The sequence below is a fragment of the Miscanthus floridulus genome, chromosome 10, assembly GCF_019320115.1.
Source record: "Miscanthus floridulus cultivar M001 chromosome 10, ASM1932011v1, whole genome shotgun sequence".
Taxonomy (NCBI): domain Eukaryota; kingdom Viridiplantae; phylum Streptophyta; class Magnoliopsida; order Poales; family Poaceae; genus Miscanthus; species Miscanthus floridulus.
Window position 1 is genome coordinate 75,137,184 of NC_089589.1, and position 24,062 is coordinate 75,161,245.

Consider the following 24,062-nt stretch of genomic DNA (forward strand, 5'->3'; position numbering starts at 1 on the left):
CCAAAGGAGTCAGAATCCGTGACCAAAATTCTCGAGCAAGGACACATGTAGTAAGCAGATGCTGGACCGTCTCATCTTCCTGATCACACAAGGGGCAGTGGGTTGGGTGAGGTAATCCTCTCTTGGCCAATCGGTCCGCCATCCAGCATGGCTAGCCACAAAAATAATTTGCACTTTGCTGGTGCCCAGGATGTGTGTATCATGGTAAGCTGAGTGTGGATGTATTTGTTTTGGTCCGTGCATGTGGTATGTGTTTGCTTGCTGGCCCCAGGTGCATTTTCTAACCCATTATTCAAGTCTCTATTTAGTGTTTAGTGTTGTTGCTCTCCTTGCTCAAGGTACATGCCCTCCCCCTTCGGACCATATCTTTGATTCAGCATCTTTAATGTTGTAACTGTTCAATTGTGCAGCTGTAAGTATCTGAAATCTGAAATATTAAATTTTGAAACAGAAAATATCTGGATGTTAGGTTCCATATATTGTTGTCTGTGGCCCATATGGTTTGGCACAGATTTCTTTGCCTGTGCAAGACTTCTGTTTCCAATTTGTTTAGGCACCAATGGAAACTGGAAGATGCTTAAGGTGTTTCTGGTTTAGCTACTAAATGGTATGATTTTCAAATCTTTGTTCAATCTATCTTTTATAGAACAGTGAGTCCACAATTCTTAATGTTTCAGGTGATCGACTTGCTCGTTAAAGATCTTTCTAGTGTAGGTTATCCTCTCCTCGATGCTAGAATCTAGGAGCATTTTCATGTTGCTGCTCCCTGCGTTGTATTTCTGTCATTGTTTATAGCGTGGATTGTTCTGTTTACAATTTTACTAGTGTATGTTGCTTTCTTAGTTTCTTTTGTTAGTACAGTCGTTGATTGGGTGCATTGCACGATAGTTTCACTGTGTTTGACCATTTCTTGATTTTACAACATGTAAATTCTTTTGTCACATGACCCATCTTTTAGCTGTGAAATTAAATGCGAATGTCTTTCATATATTTAACAACCTGACTTGATTACAAAAGATCATGAGTCCATGTTGAATCAGCACTAAGCATCTGAACATTGTTAGAAGTGCAATCCTTTTCTTGAAATTATTTCACTCGAGAAGGATGCGTTTACTTGGACCTGTCAACATATGTATGATATCTAACGTCATAATGTTCAAGTGCAGGTTATGTTCAACAAGGATGAATGACCCGGTTCAGGCAAGTCTTCACCGACTACAAGTGGAAGACAGATGCTCAATCATATATGTTGTGCACATAGCATTGATGAAATACAGAGGCAAGCTTGTTTGCTAAGACAGTCTGAATCCTATGATGCAGATTCATTTTCTTTAGAGTTAAATGCATCGTTGGTGCATTAACTTTTACCCATGTTTCACTTAGGTCCATCAACTACGAAAGTGGTTTTTCAGGTCCATAAACTTTTGAAGTGATGCATCTCTAGTCCATACCTCTTCGTTTATCTTTTTAATCTGATGTGGCAGTCCATGTTGTCGCTGATCTGGAGGTCCACGGTCAGCATAGGTAGCGGCGCCATGTCCGGCTGCTCCACAGGGGCGGCGGCGATACCTAGCCTTCTCCCGGTGAAGCTTATGCGCACACTAGCCCGAGACCTCTGTCCGCTGCTTCCCCGACGCAACGCACGCCGCGCTCGCGTTGCCCCCATAATGTGCTGCCGCCCTCACCCTTGCCCTCTCCCTCTCCCAGCTGCCGCAACCCCATCCTCCCTGCCTCCCTTCCCAGCCCAAGGCCGCCATGGCCGAGACGCCCTGAGGCCGCGACGGCGCGACCACGCCGCCGCCGCGGAGCTCTGCCTGCAGCCCTGCACCGAGCCTTCGTCGCCACGGAGCCGCGCGACCCCGCCTCCATCCTCGTCGAGTAGCCTATGACCCTGGCCGCGCCCTCGACTTGCAACCGCGACTCCGAGCTAGCCCACCGCCGCGGAAGGGGCAATCCTAGCTCCACTGAAGGGCTCGGGCTTGTGCTAGTGCGTGTCCGTGATCCAGTGCGGCCTTCAAAGACTTGGCCTTGGTTATCACGGGGTCCGCGGAGGACATGGACATGGCTGCCGCGAGTGGCGCAGCAGCGTCGTGCTGTGCAAGTGTGCCGCAGTGTGGGACGCCTTCGCGGGAAAAGCCGCGCTGACGCCACTGCGGCCACAGCAGCGTCGTGTAAGCGACCGTGAAGTGCACGGTCCGTGCGAAGGGTGGCGGGGCACTATGTGCCTGCGGCAGTGTCGTGCGAGCGACCGTGAAGTGCACGGTCCGTGCGAAGTGCACGACATCGTGTGTCGATGGTGTCCGAACGGACTAGGCAACGTGAGCTTGCGGGAACCGCGTACGCGCGCATCCAGGCGAGGTCACGAGGCGGCTCGAAGACCGAGCAGATAGGCCAAGGCGGAAACAAGGAAAAAGGGCGGGTCTCGGGTGTGCTCACCAGCGGGCTTGGTGACAGCAGGGCGCCTGGTGCAGGGAGGGTTCGGTGTAGGTAGGGCCGATGCAGGGGAAGGCGTGTCCCTGAGCGGCGTGACTTCAGTGGTTGCGGCGGTTACCGTGGTCGAAGGAGAGCCGGCGCCGGGGCGAGGAAACTCTTGCAGGCGGTCGGATGAGCGGGCGTCGATGGCTAGATACAGATAGGTTGGGCCTTGGGTCATAGAGCGGCTCACCGGTGGTTCGGGAGGTTGCCGATCACGGAGCAGAGGCGGCAGGACGCCGGCGGTCCACAGCGTAGCGTCGCGGACGGCGTCTCATGGCGTGGCGTAGAGGAACGGCAGGGCTCGGCGAGGTCGACGCGTTCTTGTGCTGCGAACAAGACGATGGTGAAGGCTGGGACAGACGACAAGGCTTCTATGGCAGGAAAAGGGGAAGCTTTGATCTTGGGGAGGCTCGCCGACGACTTGCGGGTGGAGGTACAGCGGTGGGCTGGCTCGGAGTCGCGGTCGCAGGTCGAGGGCGCGGCCAGGGTCACAGGCTACTCGACGAGGATGGAGGAGGGGTCGCGCGGCTCCGTGGCGACGAAGGCTCGGTGCAGGGCTGCAGGCAGAGCTCCGCGGCGGCGGCGTGGTCGCGCCGTCATGGCCTCAGGGCGTCTCGGCCATGGTGGCCTTGGGCTAGGAAGGGAGGCAGGGAGGATGGGGCTGCGGCAGCTGGGAGAGGGAGAGGGCAAGGGTGAGGGCGTCAGCACGTGATGGGGGCAGCGCGAGCTCGGCGTGCGTTGCATCCAGGAAGCAGCGGACAGAGGTCTCGGGCTAGCGTGCGCATAAGCTTCACTGGGAGAAGGCCAGGTATCGCCGCCGCCCCTATGGAGCAGCCGGACGCGGCGCCGCTGCCTGTGCTGACCGTGGACCTCCAGATCAGCGACAACGTGGACTGCCACATCAGATTAAAAAGATAAACAAAGATGTATGGACTAGAGATGCATCACTTCAAAAGTTTATGGACCTGAAAAATCACTTTCGTAGTTGATGGACCTAAGTGAAACATGGGTAAAAGTTAATGGACCAACGATGCATTTAACTCTTTTCTTTATATATAGTAGATTGTTCCCCTTTTATGGGAAAGCTGATGTTTTGAATCTTGCTATGGGCATCAGATGCCAACCATTGTACTATAGGGCATAGGCATGCATATTCCATCACTATTATTTGAACCACTTAATAGTTTTATCAGGCTGCAAAAGCCTCAGCTTGGAATGGTAGTATATATATGCATATACGTGGCTCAAAGGGCTTGCAGTACCATGTACATGGGAACTACAGCTGTACATGGACTGAGTGTGTTGTGTAATCTAAAAGTACATGGGAACTACAGCGTTTTATTTTGAATGTGCTTATCGAATTCAGAGGCCATTCAGCCAGCAGAAGCATTACAATTCAGTATGTACAGATTATGTGTAGCCTACCTCTGAAAAACAGTTTGTGTCTGTCAGTGTGTTATAACTCACAAGTTAAGCTTGATCTGTTTTATCTGTTGGTGCGTCACAGACTGAGCTTCCTGTGTATTGTGTACTGCTCAAAAGAGTGTCGGTGTGACGCAAATTGGTATTATAGGCCTCTCAAAAAATAGTTTTCGCCTGATAGCAAAAGTTGTCATGAAAACCATGGTTTCAGGATGATGGCACTGCACCAGTTGATGAATCCGTTTGATTTAGGTCATAATTTGTTTTCAGAGTTGTCTCTTCGGAGACATCTGATAATTTGTTTTCAGAGTTTGAATGATAACTAGTTTTTTTAAGTTCCTGTAGTTAGTGGTTTGTTTGCAGGTTCTAGTTTATATCGTATTTAAACATTCATTAGTGTGTCATTGTGTTCTTGTAGCTGGTCTGAGATGCTTGTGGCCTTTCTCAACCAGACTAAAAAAAATCAAGTAGCTATTTCACCTTATCAAGGTAGCTATTTCGTAGAAGAGCTCCAAACAAAGTATTATTGCGACATAAACAATGCATGCAGAATTCATAGCTTTATTTGAAGCAACGCGATAGGCCAAAGTGGCGGAAGAACTTTATTCCTGGACTGAGTGGTCAACAACATATCTAAACGACTAACCTTATATTGTGATAATTTGCCAGCAATTCTCTATGCAAGTGCCAAGTCAAGCGGTGCTACCAAACACACTAACTTCTTTTTTGACGCGAAACACACTAAATTCTAGTACCATGTTGTGAAAGATACAGTCCATGATCAGACAATAAGTGTAAAGTACAAAAGAAATGCTCGCAGATCAGCTAACTAAAAGCTAACCACCCAAATATTTAAGTATCATGTAGCCAGAATGTGTTTATTGGCAAACCTTCGACTCTAGTAAAAGGGGACCATTAATGCAATCATCTCTCTAAAAGATTAAGATTGATCATTTTGAGATATGGAATGGTGAACTGTAGTCACTGAGTTCAATAGCACTTAACTAAATATTGTAATTCTTTGGTCTTGGTGTGTTGTTTCATTGAAGAGTGGTTATATGTATTAGACTAGAGGAGGATTAATGTTGGAATAATCTCTCGCGACAAGGCCTAAAGGACCAAGTCCCAGCCACTCAAGCGCCCTGATAGAGGACGTCCAACCAACTCATGGTTACGGTCCCTATTACACATCACAATAATAACTTAAATGGGAGACTCGGTCCCTCATGGAAACCAACGTTTCCCATGAGCTTAGCCACGCGTCCGACACTCCTAACCCTAACTCGATCTAGGGAGTGCTATAACCGACCAGGAGCCCGCCACCGCTCTGCACCGACGACCTAATGAGAAGATGACGCGAACCACGAGTCTACACTGAGCTTTGACGTTGTAAACCGCAAGTCTACAACGAGGATGCCTGCTACACCATCAGCTCACAGTGGTGGATCGGCTTCATCCGCACACAAAGGTATGAACCTAAGAAATCTTAATCTCTAAATCGTAGTTGTTCTAAGGGTGAGCAAGACAATTAAGATCCTATAAGTTCTAACCCTAGTTTGACATTTTTATATCGGAAGATCCAAAAATTGCCAAAATTCACGAATTTCAGTTATTCGCCTGTTTTTTTAGAAAAGGGAATATGTATTAATATTTCGGGCGTGGCTAGCGCCCGAACGTCCAGACGCTAGCCCTCCGTTCGGATGCCCGCGCCGCTGCGCCTGCCTCAGCCTGCTGCACTTGCGCCGCTGCGCCTGCCCGCCCACTCCTCGTCAGCTGCGCTTGCCCACACCTGCTGTGCCTACCAGCCCACGCCTGCTGCTGCTGCATGTTGCATGTCGTCGCGCACCCATGCATGCACATGGGCACCACTCGTGTCAGCGGGACCGCCTCCGCCTGCCCTTGCTTTCCGCGCCTGACACCGAGGCGAGGCAGTAGAAGACGAGTAGGGAGATGCAGCACCCGATCTAGTTTTGAAACATCCAGATGCAACAATTGCAACATACGTTTAAAGACAATGAAACATTTGAAATATACGTCTGAAACACTTGCAAAACACACGTGAAAAACATTTGAAACCATTGTAAAACATACGCAACATTCAGATAAAACACTTGCAACATATGTGTGAAAACATATGCAACATCCAGATAAACACATTGCAACATACGTTGAAAAAAAGATGAAACATTGAGAACAGAAGCTTGCAACATACATGTAGAACCATTGCAACATATGCAACATCCCAATCTACTATTGCAACATCCATCTCAAACAATTGCAACATACCTCTGAAATAACATGAAACACTTGAAATGTATGCTTGCAACATGTGTTTTTCACCCTTCTTCCGTGGGGTGCAGAGTAGAGCGGGGAACGACGGTCGGTTTCGGCCACCGACGGCCAAGGATGGGGGTGCGGCCTGGCAGCAGCAAGTTGTGAGTGCGCCTGGCCTGGGCCTGGCCAGCGACAACCCCTTCTCCTGGCGCCTGGCCTAGGCGCGACAGTGGACGGAGCACGACATGGTGTGGCGGGGACAAAGGCACCGCTGTAGTCACCAAGCACCTGCCTGGAGTTTGGAGGCCGACCAGCGATCGAGTCTAGCACCAGCATCAGTCGGTGGGGCGGCTGGTAGCGTACCTTGGCGGAGGATTCCTCCTCTGCGGGGACAAAGGCGCTGAGGGGTATGGGGCTGGGCGTCGCAGGGGATGGCGGCGGCGGCGCGGCGGAGTGGGGCGGGCGAACGGCTGCACGACGCGGTGAAGCCGAGGCGGCATGAGGCGGAGTCAGGAATGTTTTTTATGAGAGGTGGACGAATATAGGAGAAGCGGGCGAAGCGGAGTGGGATGTCGCGTTCGACTGGTCGGACGCCGTTACGGGAGGAGCTCGCTGCGTTCGTGAGGGACACGGTAGTGGATGACGTCCTCGCCCACCAGTCCGGCATCGACGGGCCCAGCATCTCGTTTGCCTGCGGCACGTGGACTGACAAGGCATGGCCGCTCCGGCCCGCGTCCGTGGACGCCATCGTCGCCAAATTTTATTTTTGTTTTTCAGCCCTTTTTAAAAATATTTTCACAAATACGCCTTTCAAAAAATAGACCCTGACCTCGGCGCCGTGATAATTGACGCCGAGCTTACACGTCTCGGCGCCAATTGCTTTGGCGCCGAGGTCCAGGGTCATTTTCTGCGTGTCGTTGACGTGGCTGCTTGCGTGGCGTGGACATGGCATGAGCTCGGCGCCGTGGATCTTGGCACCGAGTTCGGCGCCGTGGATATTGGCCCCGAAGAATGAAAGGATTTTGAAAGAATACACTTACATGTCTCGGCGTCAAAGGGTTTGGTGCCTAGATCACGTTGACGGCATGGACGCGGACCTAGCAGACATCACGATGCTGGGGTTATTGGCGCCGAGCTTGGCACCGTGGTTATTGACTTGAAGAACGTAGCCAAGATCTATAAGGCCGATTTGATATTTGGGGGAATTCCTTGTGTACCATTAAAAAAGATAGCAATGCTCTGTGTGTCCCTAGAAAAGTTCAGTGGTCTTCAGCGCTACTGCTCCAACTTTTTTGTGCCTTCCATGTCACTGCCGTCAGTTTGGGTTCTACCGCCGTCAAACCACAGGTGTAAAAAGTCGAAAATACCCTTATGTTTAAATATGTCATTAATTTTTTTGAGCATCTTAACGACTTCAAATGAAAAAACTCAAAACTAGAAAGTTGTAGATCTCGTCGAGATCTATAATTTTTATATAAAAATTATCTTCATTTAATTCCGCAAAAAAATATGATTTGATATGATTAATATATCTTAGAAAAATCATATCTTTTTTTTGCGACACGCGCCACGCAAGCAGCCATGTCAACGACACGCAGAAAATGACCCTGGACCTCGGCGCCAAAGCAGTTGACGCCGAGACGTGTAAGCTCGGCGCCAATTGTCACGACGCCAAGGTCAGGGTCTATTTTTTGAAAGGATAATGCCAGGGGCGTATTTGTGAAAATCTTTCAAAAAAAAAAAGGGCTGGAAAATAAAAAATTCGGGCTGGGCAATCGTCGGGACGTTCAAGGGCAACTCTTGGGCCGTCGACTTCCAAAACGAGGTTACTAACTAAATGAAAACGTGCCTATGCTTGATGTTCGATATATATCTACCAATTCAATTGCTTCGTCAAACTTTTTTTTTGTGGATCTATATACGTACTTTATGTAGCTAACACTTAACATCAAATCTGAAGTGTGTTTTTCTTGTGTGTATAAAGCCAAAAGAATCAAGAAAGCAGATCAACGCTTGGGTAGCCAAGGCCACAAGAAAGCAGATCAACGCCCAGGTGTTCAACCCCGAGGATGACGACAACGCTGACACCGTGCACGTCATCGCCAATGCCATCTACTTCAAGGGGGAGTGGCGCAACCCGTTCAAGAAGGAGAACACCGTCGACCGTGAGTTCCACCGCCTGGACGGGAGCTCCGTGGAGGTGCCCTTCCTGCAGAGCTGGTCCTACCAGTGCATCGCCTGGCACTCCGGGTTCAAGGTGCTCAAGCTGCCCTACGAGATGATGAACGAGTACAACTGGAACCTCTACGACAGCCTGCCCAGGTTCTACATGTCCGTCTTCCTCCCCGACGGCAAGAAGGGTCTGAGAAACATCGTGGAGAAGATTGCGTCTCCCCGGCGTTCCTGCACGACCACCTACCCAAGGAGTATGTCCCCGTCGGCCAGTTCCGGCTGCCAAAGTTCAAGCTGAGCTTTGAGAGAGCCATAGAAGACGACCTTAAACATCTAGGCCTTCATCTGCCCTTAGATAGAAAGAAGGCGAATATGGGCGACTTCCTCCTTGAGGAAGACAAGCGGCGCGTGCATGTCAACAGGGTCATCCACAAGGCGGTTATCGAGATGAACGAGGAGGGAAGCGAGGCGGCCGCCGTCACCGTGGAGTCGGACGATGATATGGGTTACTTGATGTTTGATGACTACCCACCACCGCCGAAGCCAGTGAACTTCGTCGCCGATCACCTGTTCGCCTTCTTCATCGTGGAGGAGACGTCTGGTGCCGTTGTCTTTGCTGGGCATGTTGTTGACCCTTCTAAGGAAGAGTAGACCTCAGTCTCGACCCAAAATAAGGGGCTCCCTACGATACTAACTACCTTGTTTTATATAGTCCAGGGGATAGGATTATAGATAAAGTCATAGCTTGTTATAAGGAAATATACTTGGATCTTGTCGGATCAGTACAAATAAGTGGGCTTCCAAGGCTTTGTAGTTGATATCTTGCTTTCCATGTCGATCATGCGGCCTCTTCTTCGACGAACTCGGTCCACCTTGTTCCTATTGGGCTTTTTTTCCAGGCAGTGAGGATACTCGTGAGTCATGATCCATAATACTGACACCAAATAAGCATCATTAGATTAACTAGCAAAACATGCTCATGTGTTGCAATAGGAGAAAAACCTATCATATATTTACGGAAACAGCAACGAATGGTACAGACCCACATGCGCGCACACACAATAATATAAGTTAATGATGGTAATAATATATCAATATCCTATTAACAAGTATCAAATTAAAATACAATCTTGATAGATATCTTTTTCTCCCAGTGTAAAATATGGAAAAATTTAGACGTATCATCTTAACTTATTGACTTTCATTTTCAAACTATCCATACTACTACAGATATCATTTGTAGGGGCGGCTCAAGACCATTTGTAGAGGCGGTTTGACAAGCCGCCCCTACCAAACCGTCTCTATAAATCGATTTGTAGGGGTGGCTGTAGTACCAGCCGCCTCTATAATACCTATTTGTAGGGGCGGTTCAGTCTAGAATCGCCCATACAGTATATTTTTCTGCAAAAAAATAAATAAATCAAATTTACAATTCAATTTCGATAAGAACACTGTTTGTTTCCGCGTATTCCATCCAGCGTTCGCGTTGCCGAACGCCCCGCGACCAACGTTCCGCCGAATGCCCCGCGACCAGCGTTCGCGTTGCCGAACGCCCCACGACCAACGTTCCGAACCGCGTTCGCTCAAGAGTACTATATAAACTACAAGCACAAGAGTATTATATAAACTACAAGCACAAGTCCAATTCATAAGAATATATACAATCCATCATTAAATAAACATAATTCATAAGGTAAAACCAATGTCAAATTCCATACACATTGTTATCAACGTCCTAGAGCTAGCCTTTCAGTCTCACGAAGGTGTTGGTACTGAGGATTTCTACCTAAGTCAGACTCTCGGTCATGGTAGGTGCCTTTGACGTGTACAATCTGGTCCAATATGAAGTTGCAAAGGTCGCCGATGAGCTCTAAGAGTTGGTCATCCTTATATGGATCTCTTTTCATTTCTTTCTCTTATTTTCACTATAAGAGAACAAGTTTCGGTTTAGTATTTCATATTATGTACGAAGTTTTTATACTACGGGTGAAGAGGTTCAAACTTACCCTTAAGGGGTGTCTCCTATAGGCACCGGTGTTACTCATCATAGAACATATATAGTATCCACAATGTACACTTCCAGGCTTCTGCTTGGGGCACTGTGTGTTTTGCATATGAAAATGTTAAGTAATGCTTTTGACAGCCATGTAAAGTACTGAAGAAGTAAGTTACACTTACCGCACATAGTGTTTTTATTGCAAACTTTTCCTTCTTTGCTGGATCATGCCTTCCGTGATGTTTAGTGACATAGATCCTAAATGCCATGTTCGAATTATTTTAGCAAATACAACTTGTTAGTATCCAAAAGTGAACGTTACAAGTATGTATACAAATATATAAGTTAATGAGGATTATCGACATGTATACGTCTTGATAATCAATATGAAGTCTTTGTATGTCACCGGGTCCCTATCTATTGAATCAAAGACCCATGCCATGCTCCTCCCGACATCGATGCCTATACAAATCCAGTGGTTGCTGCATGGATTTAATCATAAAACTAGATAAGCTCTTTTGCATTGAATAAAATATATCGAACAAAGCTTTAAGTATAGAGTTGAACTTACTCGAAGTTGTATGGTAGCCATATAGTAGAATGTTGTTGGAGAATTTTGAAAGCCAGGGCAATGTATGCCGCAACCTTAAGTGACTCTTTCCTTAGTTTTGCCGTACGGATGTGCTCTTTCTCCCGAAGAGTCTTTCCAGCAGCTAGCTCTTTGGCATCTAGTAGCCACTGTTTAGGGTAATTAAAATTTGTCTATGCTATAGCTTGAGGGTCTATATACCCGGCTTTCACACTTGACATTTGTTTGACAATGTGCACTTGCATTGTACAAATCACGACGTGGGTTAGTTACAATAAAATTCAAAGATTACATTCATATCATATCGGGAGGATAAGGACTTACAGGCACCACGTGCGAATTAGATTCATCTCCATTGCTCTGAGGTAAAAGCATGTCTGCATGTCATTGAAGTCAAAGACAATTTTCCCGGCTGGACTTCCAAATGTGCCGGTGGGGAAGCATGCTTGTATGAGGTCTATGCTCGTTGGGAGAACACGCAAGTACCAATCATGAAACCTTCTCATTCCAAGTGGTAGGAGCTAGATGTCCTGGTTTGGTAGGAAGGGCTTGCCTCTTTCATATGTTTTTGGCAATCCTTTGACCATTTGATGGCATCAACATTTGGATACTGCTTTATTGTTTGGTGGAGTTTGCTAGTGATGGCCTCCTCAGAACCCCATGATGTGACTTTTTTAACTTGGTTCTCAGGCTTGAACTGGTCATGGGAATACCACTTGTGCACCGATGAGACGTCTTTCATCGAAACATAAACTGGTCTTATGGTGATTGGATGCTTCTTTTGAAGTTCCCATTTAGGCATGTCCTCATCTTCTTGTGCATCACCTTCTTTAGAAGGCACTCGTTGTTCATGTATCAGCTGTGCTTGTTGAGAAGACTGTGGCATCTCATCATGCACTTACTCGGTACGAGTTGGAGTAGGCACATGCTCGCTAGGAGGCAGGGAAGAATGTGGCATCTTAGGAATGTGGTGGTCGCAAGACGGTGAAAATATCTCCCCAACCTCAACAACTCGCTCCAAATTTGGGAGAGGGGGAGGCGGCGAAGAAGCAGTCAATATAATGTCCCGTTTGTGCCAGAGGATGAACTGCCCCATTACATCTCCGAGTAACACCAGCCCCTCGGGAGTTGCGTAGTCTATCCTCCACTGCATGAACTCGGGCTTCACGGTATGCACCTCGACCCTAGTGTAGTCCGGCGGTATCTTATTATTGTGGTGTAAGCCACCGGGAGGATGTGCCACAGTCTGACTTCTTCAGTACTGTAACCCTCTATCATGGAGCCCTCTGGGTATGCTCGATTATGCACGTATCGACTTAGAACCGACATGAACTGCTCGTAGGATCACATTTCATGCAAGTAGCAAGGGCCCAACGCCTATATCTGATGAACCATGTGAATCATGAGATGTTGCATTATATCAAAAAAAGCAGGAGGTAAACACATCTCTAGTTGGTTTGTGTCTCTACCACAAATTCATGTAGGTCACTCAGCTCTTGCTTGCCAATTGTCTTCTGTGAGATCTTCGAAAAGAAGTAGCACATGCAGGTGATGGCCATTTTCAAGAACTCTGGCTTTATAGCCCTGATTGTAATAGGTAGAAACACTGTCAACATCACATGATAATCGTGAGCCTTGCAGTGTGTTATTGACAAGTCCTTCATCAACACTAGCTTCTTCACATTTGCTGAAAACCCAGTTGGGACTTTGACCCCCTCAGGAAAGTGCATATAGCTCTCTTCTCGTCTAGTGTTAGGTTGAAGCACGCCATGGGTAGAGTGTATTTTCCATTAGCCTCAGGTACCGGGTGAAGCTGTGGCATCACGTTTAGCTGCATCATGTCTTTTCATGCTTTCAGACCATCCTTTGACTTGCCTGTGTCCATCAAGGTAGCAATGAGACTCTCAACGACATTCTTCTGCACGTGCATAGCATCAATGGCATGGGGAACCTCCAAGTCTGGTCAATAAGGCAGATACTGAAAGAAGATCGATTGTTTCTTAAAAGGTACACCTTCGACAGGAGGTGTGCTTCTATCTCTATTCGTCCCATCCGAATTCTTCTTTTCATAGACAACGCATATGTTTTTCACCATTCTGTACACGTGTTCTCCGTTATGACATCTCTCCAGAGGGGGTTCAATCTTTGGGGTGTTGTCATAAAATCTAAAGAATAATTTGCTACGGTACTTATGACTTGTCTTTAAGAAGCGTCGGTTCCTTAGGTAAACTATCTTCTTGGATGCATCTAGGTACACCCACATAGTACCATCCAAGCAAACCAAGCATCCCGTCTTCCATTTGATCTGTCCAGACAAAGCAAACACCGTGGGGTAATCATTGGTAGTAACAAATATTATTGCTCTATATATGAAGTTCTCCTTTCGGAATGCATCATACATTGGCTCCCCATGCCTCCATAGCCTCTCCATTTCTTGCATCAAAGGCTCGAGAAACACGTCTATATCAACGCCTGGTTGTTTAGGGCCAGAAATAAGAATAGTGAGGAGAAGATACTTTCTCTTCTGACACAACCATGTTGGGATGTTGTACATGGTCAAGATCACTGGCCAAGTGTTGTGGTCGCTCATTCTCTCATTGAAGGGATTCATTCCATCGGTGCTCAAGCCAAATCGTACATTCCTTGGGTCATCGCTAAATTCTTTGTGCTTGTCATCGAATCTATGCCACTGACTACAATCAGCCGGGTGTGCAATCTTATCATCATCCACCTTGCGCTCATCATCCCACCATGTCATGAGTGCGGCTGCTTTAGGGTTTAGGAAGATACGTCTCAAGCGGTCGGTCACTGGCAGGTACCACATTACCAAGGCAGGAATTCTTCTCTGCTTTGCATTGTTGCCTAATAGAGTGTCCTTTGGGGGCTGAGATTCTTGTACCACCTTTTTTGTACCCTTTTTATTCCTCTTTTTCCTTATGGAGGCTTCATCCCCATCATAAAGGTCATTGTTCTTGTACCAGCTGGCCCCACACCGAGGACATTTATCTAGTGACTTGAATGTTTCACCACAAAAAAGTATACAGTGGTTGGAGCATGCATGGATTTTTTCAACCCTCATTGTCAATGGACTTATGACCTTCTTCGCTTGGTATGTGTTGGCGGGAACTGAGTTTGGTTGTGGCAGCACCCATGACAAGAGATGCAATAGATCATTGAAACTACAGTCTGACCAGTCATGCTTAGCCTTTAGGATGAGTAGCTCAAGCATAAAACGTAGCAATGTACAATGTGTCGGATAACCCTTTTCAACACCATACATAGTCTCCTTCGATGCTTTTGTTACCCTTTCCAAATTTTCTAGACCTTTTGGGCTATTTAGTAAAATCTCTGGTCTAAGGGTTCAAATCATGTCCTCCAAATCATCTTCATCCCTGACACGTGCTCCACCATCATTATTGGCACCACCTTCGTCGTTACTATCCCACCCACCAGCATCACCACCTTGTTCATTGCCAAAGTCGAAATCCATTCGTGCATCAAGCTCTGCTGAATATTGGGACAGGAATTCTATGGTTTCGTCGTCGTGTTCCTCCTCATCCTCGTCGTTAACAATAACCGTTTGACCATGATGAATCCACACTGTGTAGTCCTCAACAAATCCTTACATAATCAAATGTGATCTGATGATAGTCACATCTGTCCATGCCATACGGTTCTAGCAATCTTTACAGGGACAAATAATTGTATCCTTATTCTCTGTCAATGTTGTTGCATGCTTCTTTGCGGCTTCAATAAATTTATCCACTTCTTCACGAAAACCTACCTTGAGCCTTAACGAACCATACATCCAAGAGTTCCTGTACTCCATCTTTTACAACAACAACAAAACAAACATTAAAGGACTACTTATTCAGATATATATAAAAATGAATCAAATTAATAATTACTTGAGAATAATTGTATATACTTCAGATATATATGAATATAAATCAAATATAATTACATGAAGCATACAAACACACCATGGTAGAGGAAAATTAATTAATGGCCCATTTATCCATAAATAATTAAAATACATATTTGTTGATTACAATAAACAATTTCAAAGACAACAATTAGCAACAATTATATTTTACCCAATATCTTTCATACAAACCACAGTCCAATTTCATCAAACACAAATTTAAAAAACAAAATTAATAAAAAAAACCAAACTCTAGATCTAGATCTACATGCACATGAAACATCCATAAAACTAACTAATTGTTCACTAAAATAAAAAACATGGACCAAATAAGGGTATAATCTTATTCACCTACCTAATTTACCTTAGTACATTCAAAACTTGGGTCTAATTTGCTTCATAAGTAGCTCAAGCACCATAGAAGAGAGAGAAAAACAAAACTCTAATTACTCACTAACCAACCATTAAAACTTCAAAAAAAGTGTAGAATAACATTTTCTTACCTTCTACAACCTCTCCACCAAAGAATTTGAGACCAAAACCTTCCCCCCTTAGTAGAGCAATTTTTGGGAGGTGTCTAAGGCCTCCCCACCTTTCTTTCACGGGTTGGAGTGAGTAACCCAAGGAGGAAGAAGGCGCTGCAGTTTATTTATATGTGGGTCATTTGTAGGGGCGGCTGGTGAGTAAGCTGCCCCTACAAATCAGACCCATTTGTAGGGGCTGCTCGTATCACCAGCCGCCCCTGTTTTGTAGGAGTGGCTGGTCTCTGGTCTCCCGAGCACGCCATTATAGAGGCTACTTTATCATCAACCGCCCCTACAAAAAAATTACTCCGTTGCTATAAACCGTTTTTCACGTAGTGACAGTTCATAGTTCTAATACTTAATTAGAGTCAGCAAGTAGTTAGTTGTTGACCTGTGAACAACTGATGGGCATTGATGATTATGACGGCCGGTCTATGCCAGCCCTTGTCGGGGATTATAGGGTTATATTTATTTAGACTGAATTAGGTAACAACCTATTTAATAGATTTCAGTTCACGTATTGATTAGTTGGACCATTTGCTAATCTGTGTAACTTGTGCATAACAATTCAAAATAAAAAAACGAAAACGGAGTAACGATAGAAGAAAAGAGAAGCCACGCACCAGTGGAGAAACGACCCTTCATCAATGGCTAAAAAGTATTTAGTCCTAGTTTAAAAATTACATCCGTGACTAAAAGGAGGACTGAACTTTTAGTCTCGGTTTGAATTACAAACCGGGACTAATTTCACCATTTAGTCCCGGTTGTAACGGTTGCCAAGGTGCGTTAGTGCCAAAAGATTTAGTCCTGGTTTGAGACACGAACCCGGACTAAAAGTGTTTAGTCCCGGATTGGACACGAACCCGGACTTAAGGTACATTTAGTCCCGGTTTGTATCTCAAACCTAGACTAAAGGTGCCTACAGAGTGAATTTAAAAGAAAAGCGTATCTTATATAAGTTAGATGTGTGTGTGTGTGGGGGGGTGGGGGGGGGGGGTTGAGATGGTAACACGTAAGAGCTAAAGTGAGAAGCCTTGGGTTCGAATCTCCACAGCCACACCTAATATTAAGTATTATAGATAGTAATAGTGTGCTAGCGTTGTAACGAAATCCAAAACGTATAGGAATCGGATCCGTATCATCGCTAGACGTAAGTTGTTCTAACTTGTATGAACATACGTAATGAATCCGATTTATATATGAGATACGGAGTGTGCGACCCGGTCCGAAGTAGATATAGATAGATTAGATATATTTTTTTAGCTTTTATAAGAAGAAAAAAAATATCGGAAAAGAAATAAAAAACCGAAAAAAGAGGCGTATCCGTGCATCCGCAGAAGTTCCATTCGGAATTTTCTCTTGCGTCGTTTCTGTACGTCCTTCTTCTGTTTAATTTGGTCGGGTCGTGTGCGTACCTTTTTCTGTTTGATTGACCGTCCGAGAATCCCGTTAGTTTCTCTTTGGTTAACCACCGTTCGAGCCCGTTCAGAATTCAGCCGTGCCGACGCTGCTATCGTTCGATTTTTTCTATCTCCACACTCACCCAACAATATTATGATTTGGATTCCTATTTAGGTATTTAGGATCTATCTGGATTAGGTCTAGAATTAGGATTCCTATCCAGGTTACTTAACAAAGCCCAACATATGTCATATAAAATAGGAGGATCGTACACAACAGTTTTCAAATTCACGAAGGCAGTTAGGAGAGGCCATACCAAAAAAATGGATAGAAATTTTGCCTCTTTATTATTTATATATATATATATATATATTATATCAAGTCATATATTTTCATATTAAACATATTTTGAGATACAAATATGAACACTATTTTCTTTAAACCTAGTCGAAGTTGAAATTGATTATCATACATCAGAATTTTGTTCAAGGTTGTGAGAAGGAAACACCAAAAATAATTATTATTTTTCTAAAAATCTTCCTTCCTTTTTTGAAGTTTACGTTAATTTACATAGTGATAACTATGGTTTTCTAGCATTTTTACAATTTAATTTAACAGTTTTATTGCATGCATGACTTTGTATAAATTTTATTATGTGAAATGAATTTTAAAAATCTGCATTTAAATGTCAAAAAAAGGTTTTGACCTATTTATCAAAAATTTATTTCCAAAAGTTTGTTTCCAACACAAGTTTATATGAAGTATCAATTTTTTTTTGAAATGGGTTCAAATTCAACTTGAAAATTTAGTTTGAGATCTTATTTAAGAAAAGGCTAAAAATAGTTTTTTAGACTATTTAAACCTAGCTTCAAGGTGAGTTTGAGAGAACAAACTTTGAAAATCATGAAAGATTGTAATCTATGTTATGTAATACCTCTACAAAAATCCCAACCTAATTTCTATTAGAAAAAAGTCTAGTTGACCTCCCCAAGTATCTCAAACTCTGATTCACTTTCCCCAATCGGAAAACCTATTTTCTATCCTCATCTATCTTGTGAAACGTCCAAATTTACTCCTAGGTTGATTATGACAGCCGTTTTGGCCAATGTGTTGTCACATCAGATGCCCAATGTTATGCCACGTAGGACGCAAGGGAGGTTAATCGGACTATGTTGGCAGTTTGAAGGGGTCAATTATACTTTACCAAAAAAGTTATAAAAATATTTTATAAAAAGGAATCCAAATATTTTTCTAGAAAAACTATGCAACTCAAAATCCTAAACTCGGGTCTTCTTTTAGAAAATTCATAGAATTTTGTTATCTCGGAAAAATATGTAATTAGTTTTGAATTTTTCTTAAAATCATGATCTATTTTATGGAACCTAACTTGGAATTACTTAAATATTGTATGGCATCGTTTTGATATTTATTGGCTAGTAGATGCTCTTGCTATTTGTTATAATTAGTCTAGATTGACTTGGACAGGCCCCACTAGATACCACCATATCGCAAAGAAATGTCCTCATGTTCCATGTTTACAAACATGCAAACGAATTATGTTTAGTGATTTGAATTATTAGCAAAAGATTATGTTTGTTTATATTTTAACTATTAGCACAGAATGGACACAACAACACAAGAGAATAATGTGCAAATAAGTCAACAAAATATTGCAAACTTTTTACATCAAGATGTCTGTAGTGACTTTGTGATTCTTAAGATATATTCTCTATGGGGATGGGTGTATGTTAGCACGTTCATATTGTGAGTGTGCATGTTCGTATGAGAATAGGTGTACACGCGACACATATGTTTATAATAAACAGTATCTGAGTATGAGGTGGTTACAGAACACTTAGACTGAAGTTGATCAAATGAATATCAAAGATTGTTTCTCCAATCTTTGTGCTTGGTTTGAGACCCGCCGCTCCAGAGTGGATAATGGGTACTCTTAGTGGATCTTGAGCCTTGGTGACTCAAGGAAGCTCAACCCTTAGTTGGTACTCCAACGTGAACTAGAGGTAGTGACAACTACTTTAGACCATGAGAAAAATCTAGAGTTGTCTTTGTCCATCTCTTTCTTTCATGAGTATTGCTTGCATCCGTCATCTTTTTGTGTGCTTGAGACACTGTCCGAATATTTGCTAGACTTGGTTTTGTCCTGGTGTGATACACTAGCTGAGTTACTTTCTTGCAAATTCTTAGGTCCCCTTTGCTAGTGTGTTCTTGCTAAGGACATGGCTTAGTTTACTGGCACTAAGGACTTACGTTCGTTTGGTTTTTGTAGCAATTTTAGAGTTGGTTCTTGTCGAGGAGTGAATTATTTTGTTATGTTAAGGTTTGTTGTTTTAATTTCTTAAGCCTCGATGCAGCACACCCTCTTTAGGTCATTTGATCCTTACAGATGTATTTAGTCTAAATTTATCCTTGTATGTTCTTGAAAAATACATATTGCAAACTGTCAACATTGAGAAGTCTTCAGTAACTTTGTCATTATATTAGAGTGAAATGCACTGTGGGTCCTTAAACTTTTCTCCACTTCTCACCTAGGACCATGAACTTTTTTTTTGCTTATCTGGGTCCATGAACTTTTTCCCACTTCTCACCTAGGTCCATGAACTTTTTTCCCTCATCTGGGTCCATGAAGTTTTTTCCACTTCTCACCTTGGGCCACAGCAATCCACATAGGACTCTGCTGCCTACGTGGCCGCTGACATGTTTTTTTTTTAATTTCATAAACCGGCTAAAACTTTGAAAAAAATGTATAAAATCATAGTAAAATCGTAAGAAGGAAAATCTAGTTCTGTTAGACTCCACATGAATAGATCTATGCAATAGATACATAATATGTGAAAGGTTTTTGTTTGGTTTTGGTAATTGAGTGACAATTTTGGTGGACTAATATGTGTTTATATGAAATACATAGGAGATTAGTCCACAGGTAAATATGTGATGAAGGAGCTCATTGCATATGAGACATGACATTGAGTCATGTGACTAGGTGAAGAAGATCAAGACAAGACTTGGCTTGATGGACCGGTTGCAAGTGTGAAGGGCAAGTCGGAGGCTTTGAAGTGACGGACCGCGTGGCGGTGAAGCTTGAGCAAAGACTTGGCGCCGATGGACTAAGGCAATGGTGAAGAGCAAGTGAGGTCAAGATCGGTGAACCAATAAGGTCACGTGATGATATGAAGTGGATCATATCATTTGTTAATTGTGTTGGTGCATGTGTTGCATCAACATTGGAGGAGATGGAATGGAATGCGCAAGGCAATGGTATAACTTATAGGGCATTTCATTTCACCTGTCATAGGTGTGTAGAGAAGTTTATGACCAGGTTTAGGATAGATGGCCGTACTATCAAGAGTGGCAAACTTGTTTGCGTATTGGTCATCTAGTGCCACTTGAGCGATCTAACATTGCGATATGCTAGGATCGAGTGGCGTGGAAAGAGCATGTGAAAATCCTTTGAAAAATGTTTCAAAAAAGCTAACACATATGCACATGGTAGTGTACATTTGGTGGTGTTGGCACATTTGCAAAGGAGAAGAAACTTGAGGTTAAAAGGAGAAAGAATAGGGTCACTGCAGTGACCAGACGTTGTCTCCAGAGTGATCGAACGCATCTGGTAGCAAACCCTAGGAGCGGGGGCAGCAGCGCACGTGGACTAGACGCTGGCATTGTGAAGCGACCAGACTCTGGCCGCGCAGCGACCGGACGCTGGCTCACTAGTCCAGCCAATCACACGGCGCCTCTACTGAGCGGGCACGGCTGCGATCGGATGCTGGTGCAAGGTGCGACCGAACATGCCTATGCCGCTGTTGAGCAACACGGTGCAGTGGTGACCAGATCCTGGTGAGAGTCCGGTCAAGGCGACCAGACACGTTTGGTTAAGAAATGCCAGCTCTAGAAGCTCTCTGGATTAGACGGGACGCTGAGGCATTGTGTGTCTGGTCAGTTGGCTTGGCACGTTCGATCGAAATGGCAGTGCATGCGCGTGAGTTAGCCGTTGGAGAGCAACGGTTGGCTTCGAACACAAAGAACACGTGGTGTCCATCTAGTGACCGGAACTGGTGACCGGACACGTTCGGTCAGTACCAACGCATCCGGTCAGTACGCAGTCAGCCCAATGAAGGGGTATAACGGCTCTATTCTTTTGTGGGCTATATAACCAAGCACTAACTGGCCTTGGGGTGGTGGCTGAGCACCCTTGAGCCTTGGTGGCTTATGTAGGTGTGCTTGGAAACCCTCTAACTCACTTGTGCTTACAAGAGTGTGAATCGATTGTGAGTGAGTGATCTCTAGTGTGTTGCTTTGTGAGATTGTATCGAGTGGCACTAGGTGTTCGTGTTGCAAGATGGTGGTGCTTGTTACTCTTGGAGGTTGCCACCTCCTAGATGGCTTGATAGCTTGTGGCTCCGTCGAAGCACGCAAGAAGATTGTGCGATGCTCTGAAGAAGTGCTTGTGAGGGGTGTTCTGCTCGCCCCGCGAGGATCGCGAAGAGCAACTCTAGTAGAGCGTGTCATTGAGTTACCCTCACTTTTTGGGGTAGGTTCTTGCGGCGCCCAATGTGTGGGCTAGGTTTGTGAAACACCTATTAGCCGCTGAACCACAAAGTGAGCGGTCGACACAACGGGGACTAGCGTGTTGGCAAACATGTGAACCTTAGCAGAAAAATCACCGCGTCATCCTTGTTCTTCCCATTGGTTTGCATTCCCCATACACATTCCCATTGGTTTGTGCCCTCTCCAACACCTGCTCCGCCCCTCCTGTGGCGGGGAGACATCGCCCCCATGCGCGCTGCACCGGCGCGAGCACGCCCAGCCGGTCTATGGCCCTCGGCATGGCATGGTGCCGGCCACCGCTGCTGGCCGCGCCCCCCCTCCCCCAGCGCGGCCTGTTGTGAGTGCTCCGCACGGATCCATTGTTCCTCGTGTCATCCACTCGTCGCGCGTGGGTCACTGGTCGTGGCCGCCACCACCCACGACGCTACGCGAGTGGGCCCCGCCCTTGGCCACCGGCGTGGCCCCCCCCCGCGCGGCCTCCTACCGATGTTGCACGGCTGCTCCTGTGCAATAGGAAACCCTAGGTGCCTCTCCTTCTCCTGATCTATCGATGCCTCTCCCTTCTCATTCTGGATCGGTTGCCGTACCGGTGCGGGAAGCGCTCCATGCGGCCAGATCGAATGGCGCACCAGCTCGGGGAGCCGTCGGCCGCCGTGACCGCCCTGCCCTGGCCGCATCGGCTACGCGATCGGCTTCCGCTGATGTGGCCGCACCCAGCGTAGCCCGACCCCGCCTACGTCGTCACCGGCCCCCTTGACGCGACCGATGCCAGTCCAGCTGCATCTTCTTCTCTATTTCGTCCTCCCTAACCTTGCTTGGTCCTGCCATGGTAAACTAAAAAATCCCCTATATCTCCTTTGCCACCTTATGTCTCTGATCCCTTGATTTTGTTTTCTATATGTATGGATGTAGTTTGCTTACACATACGATTTGTGTTCTTGAAAAAAAAGAAGAAAATGTCTCCCTTCATAATTGATGCGAACAAACTATGTTATCTCTTATTTCCACTCCAATTTGTGCAACACTGTTTGCTTATCCTTATTATTGTTGTTTATCGTCTATGCATAGACAAATTTGTGGCCTTAACCAGCTAATTTACCGGCGCGCGCGATGGCACATGTGATGGACTAGTACCATATACAAGCAACCAGTTTAGAAGCAATGAGATGACAATGGGGCAAATCTAAGCCAACTATGTAAATGATTTTTTTGCTTCTAAAATTTTGTAATTTTCTTCTACAATTTTGTACTTTTCTTCTACAATTTTGTACTTTCCTTCAATTTTTATATCCCTACTCCCAATGTATAATTGAAAAAGCATGTAATTGTGTTTTGAGATGAATATAATGATTTCATTATATATATTTTGAGATGAATATAACATTGTGTTTATAATTATGAAATGTCCATATAACTTGATTTTTCTTAGCTTCCAATGGCGAACGAGCCTACTAAAAAATGGCGCGAGCCTGCTCTTGATGCGTGTGATGAAGGCTCAGCATCAGAGTCAGGCGGGAGCACCGAGTACGAGAGCGAGGAGCCCCTAACACCGAGGCCGCAAAAGAGGCCTCGTGGAGAGCACGAAGATGATCCGGACTTTGATCCGAGGGGTGAAACACGATGTTCTTGTGCGGAGGCACGAGCGAATGATCCAAACGAGGATACCAAAACACCAAGGCTTGAGGTACATACTTACAGCAGTGCACATTAATAAACACAACGTTCGAGGGCCTCGCGCAAGTGTATGATCAATGCGAGTTCTTGTCCTCGACAGATACCTGTGGTGCCTCATAGTCTGGAGTTCAAAGCGGGGGAACAAGCGGTGGAGGAACCACCCGCCCCTCCTCGGGCACTTCTTCAACCACAACGGCCGGTGGCAAGCCACAGTTGAAAAGGGCCCAACACGGGAGGCACTAGATGCGCAATAAAATGCATGCGATACACCAGCTGGGGCTGTAGGGAGAGCCCTTGGAGCCAAAGACTATCATCGGCACCTTCAACAACCAATGCTCCTATATAGTCATGGAGAAGGTGGCTATCACATATGATAATTGGAAGGACATCCCAAACGACATCAAGGGAACTATGTGGGGAGAGGTGAAGAGGCGGTTCACGTATCCAGCATAGGGCTATGATGAAGAAAAGTGCACGGCGGATGCGTTGTATGTTGTAGGCAAAGCGCTTTGCAACTTCAGGTCCATGCTCAATAAGTATTACGTGAAGATAGGGAAGACACCCTTCGAGCATTATAATTTCATCACGCGTGACGTCTGGGAAGCCTTCGTCACTCAAAAACAAACCGATGAAGCAAAGGCCAAGGGGGAGAAGTTCTCTGAGCTCGCAAAGAGGAACGTGCTCTACCACCACTTGGGCATGACAGGGTACGCCGCTAAGAAGGTGAAGTGGTGAGAGGAAGAAAGGGTGGCAGCTGAGGCTAGGCGGCCGAATCCGTATGATGGCCTTGATGAGAGGTCATGGGACTACCTTTATGCCCGCAAGCCGAAAAAGTTGAAGGAGGGAAAGACCAAGTTGAAGACCCACAAACCAAGGAGGCAGAGAAGAGGATCTTGGCGGTCGCTATGGCTGAGCAGAGCAGGTCATTCGAACCTCGCAGAGAGAGGGACGTGCTAGCCGAGGCCCTAGGAACCCCGAGCACCGCTACCACGTCCGTGGCGTATCCTCGAGAAAGAGCTAGAAGACTATGGAGTCCTGGCAGAC

At 45.4% G+C, this 24,062-nt stretch overlaps 1 protein-coding gene across 1 annotated transcript; it reads left to right on the top strand.

Moving 5' to 3' along the window:
• The first annotated feature begins 7,772 nt into the window (after positions 1-7,772).
• LOC136488874 (serpin-Z2B-like) lies at positions 7,773-8,641 on the top strand. Its single transcript, XM_066485662.1, has 2 exons — positions 7,773-7,847; positions 8,156-8,641. The coding sequence occupies exons 1-2, from the start codon at positions 7,773-7,775 to the stop codon at positions 8,639-8,641; spliced, it is 561 nt and encodes a 186-aa protein (XP_066341759.1).
• The last annotated feature ends 15,421 nt before the right edge of the window (positions 8,642-24,062 follow it).

Coding starts and splice junctions, on each gene's coding strand:
- LOC136488874 (XM_066485662.1), top strand. CDS start 7,773: ATGACCCTGGACCTCGGCGCCAAAGCAGTTGACGCCGAGACGTGTAAG. Junction 7,848..8,155: donor CCAATTGTCACGACGCCAAG/GTCAGGGTCTAT, acceptor GTGTGTATAAAG/CCAAAAGAATCAAGAAAGCA.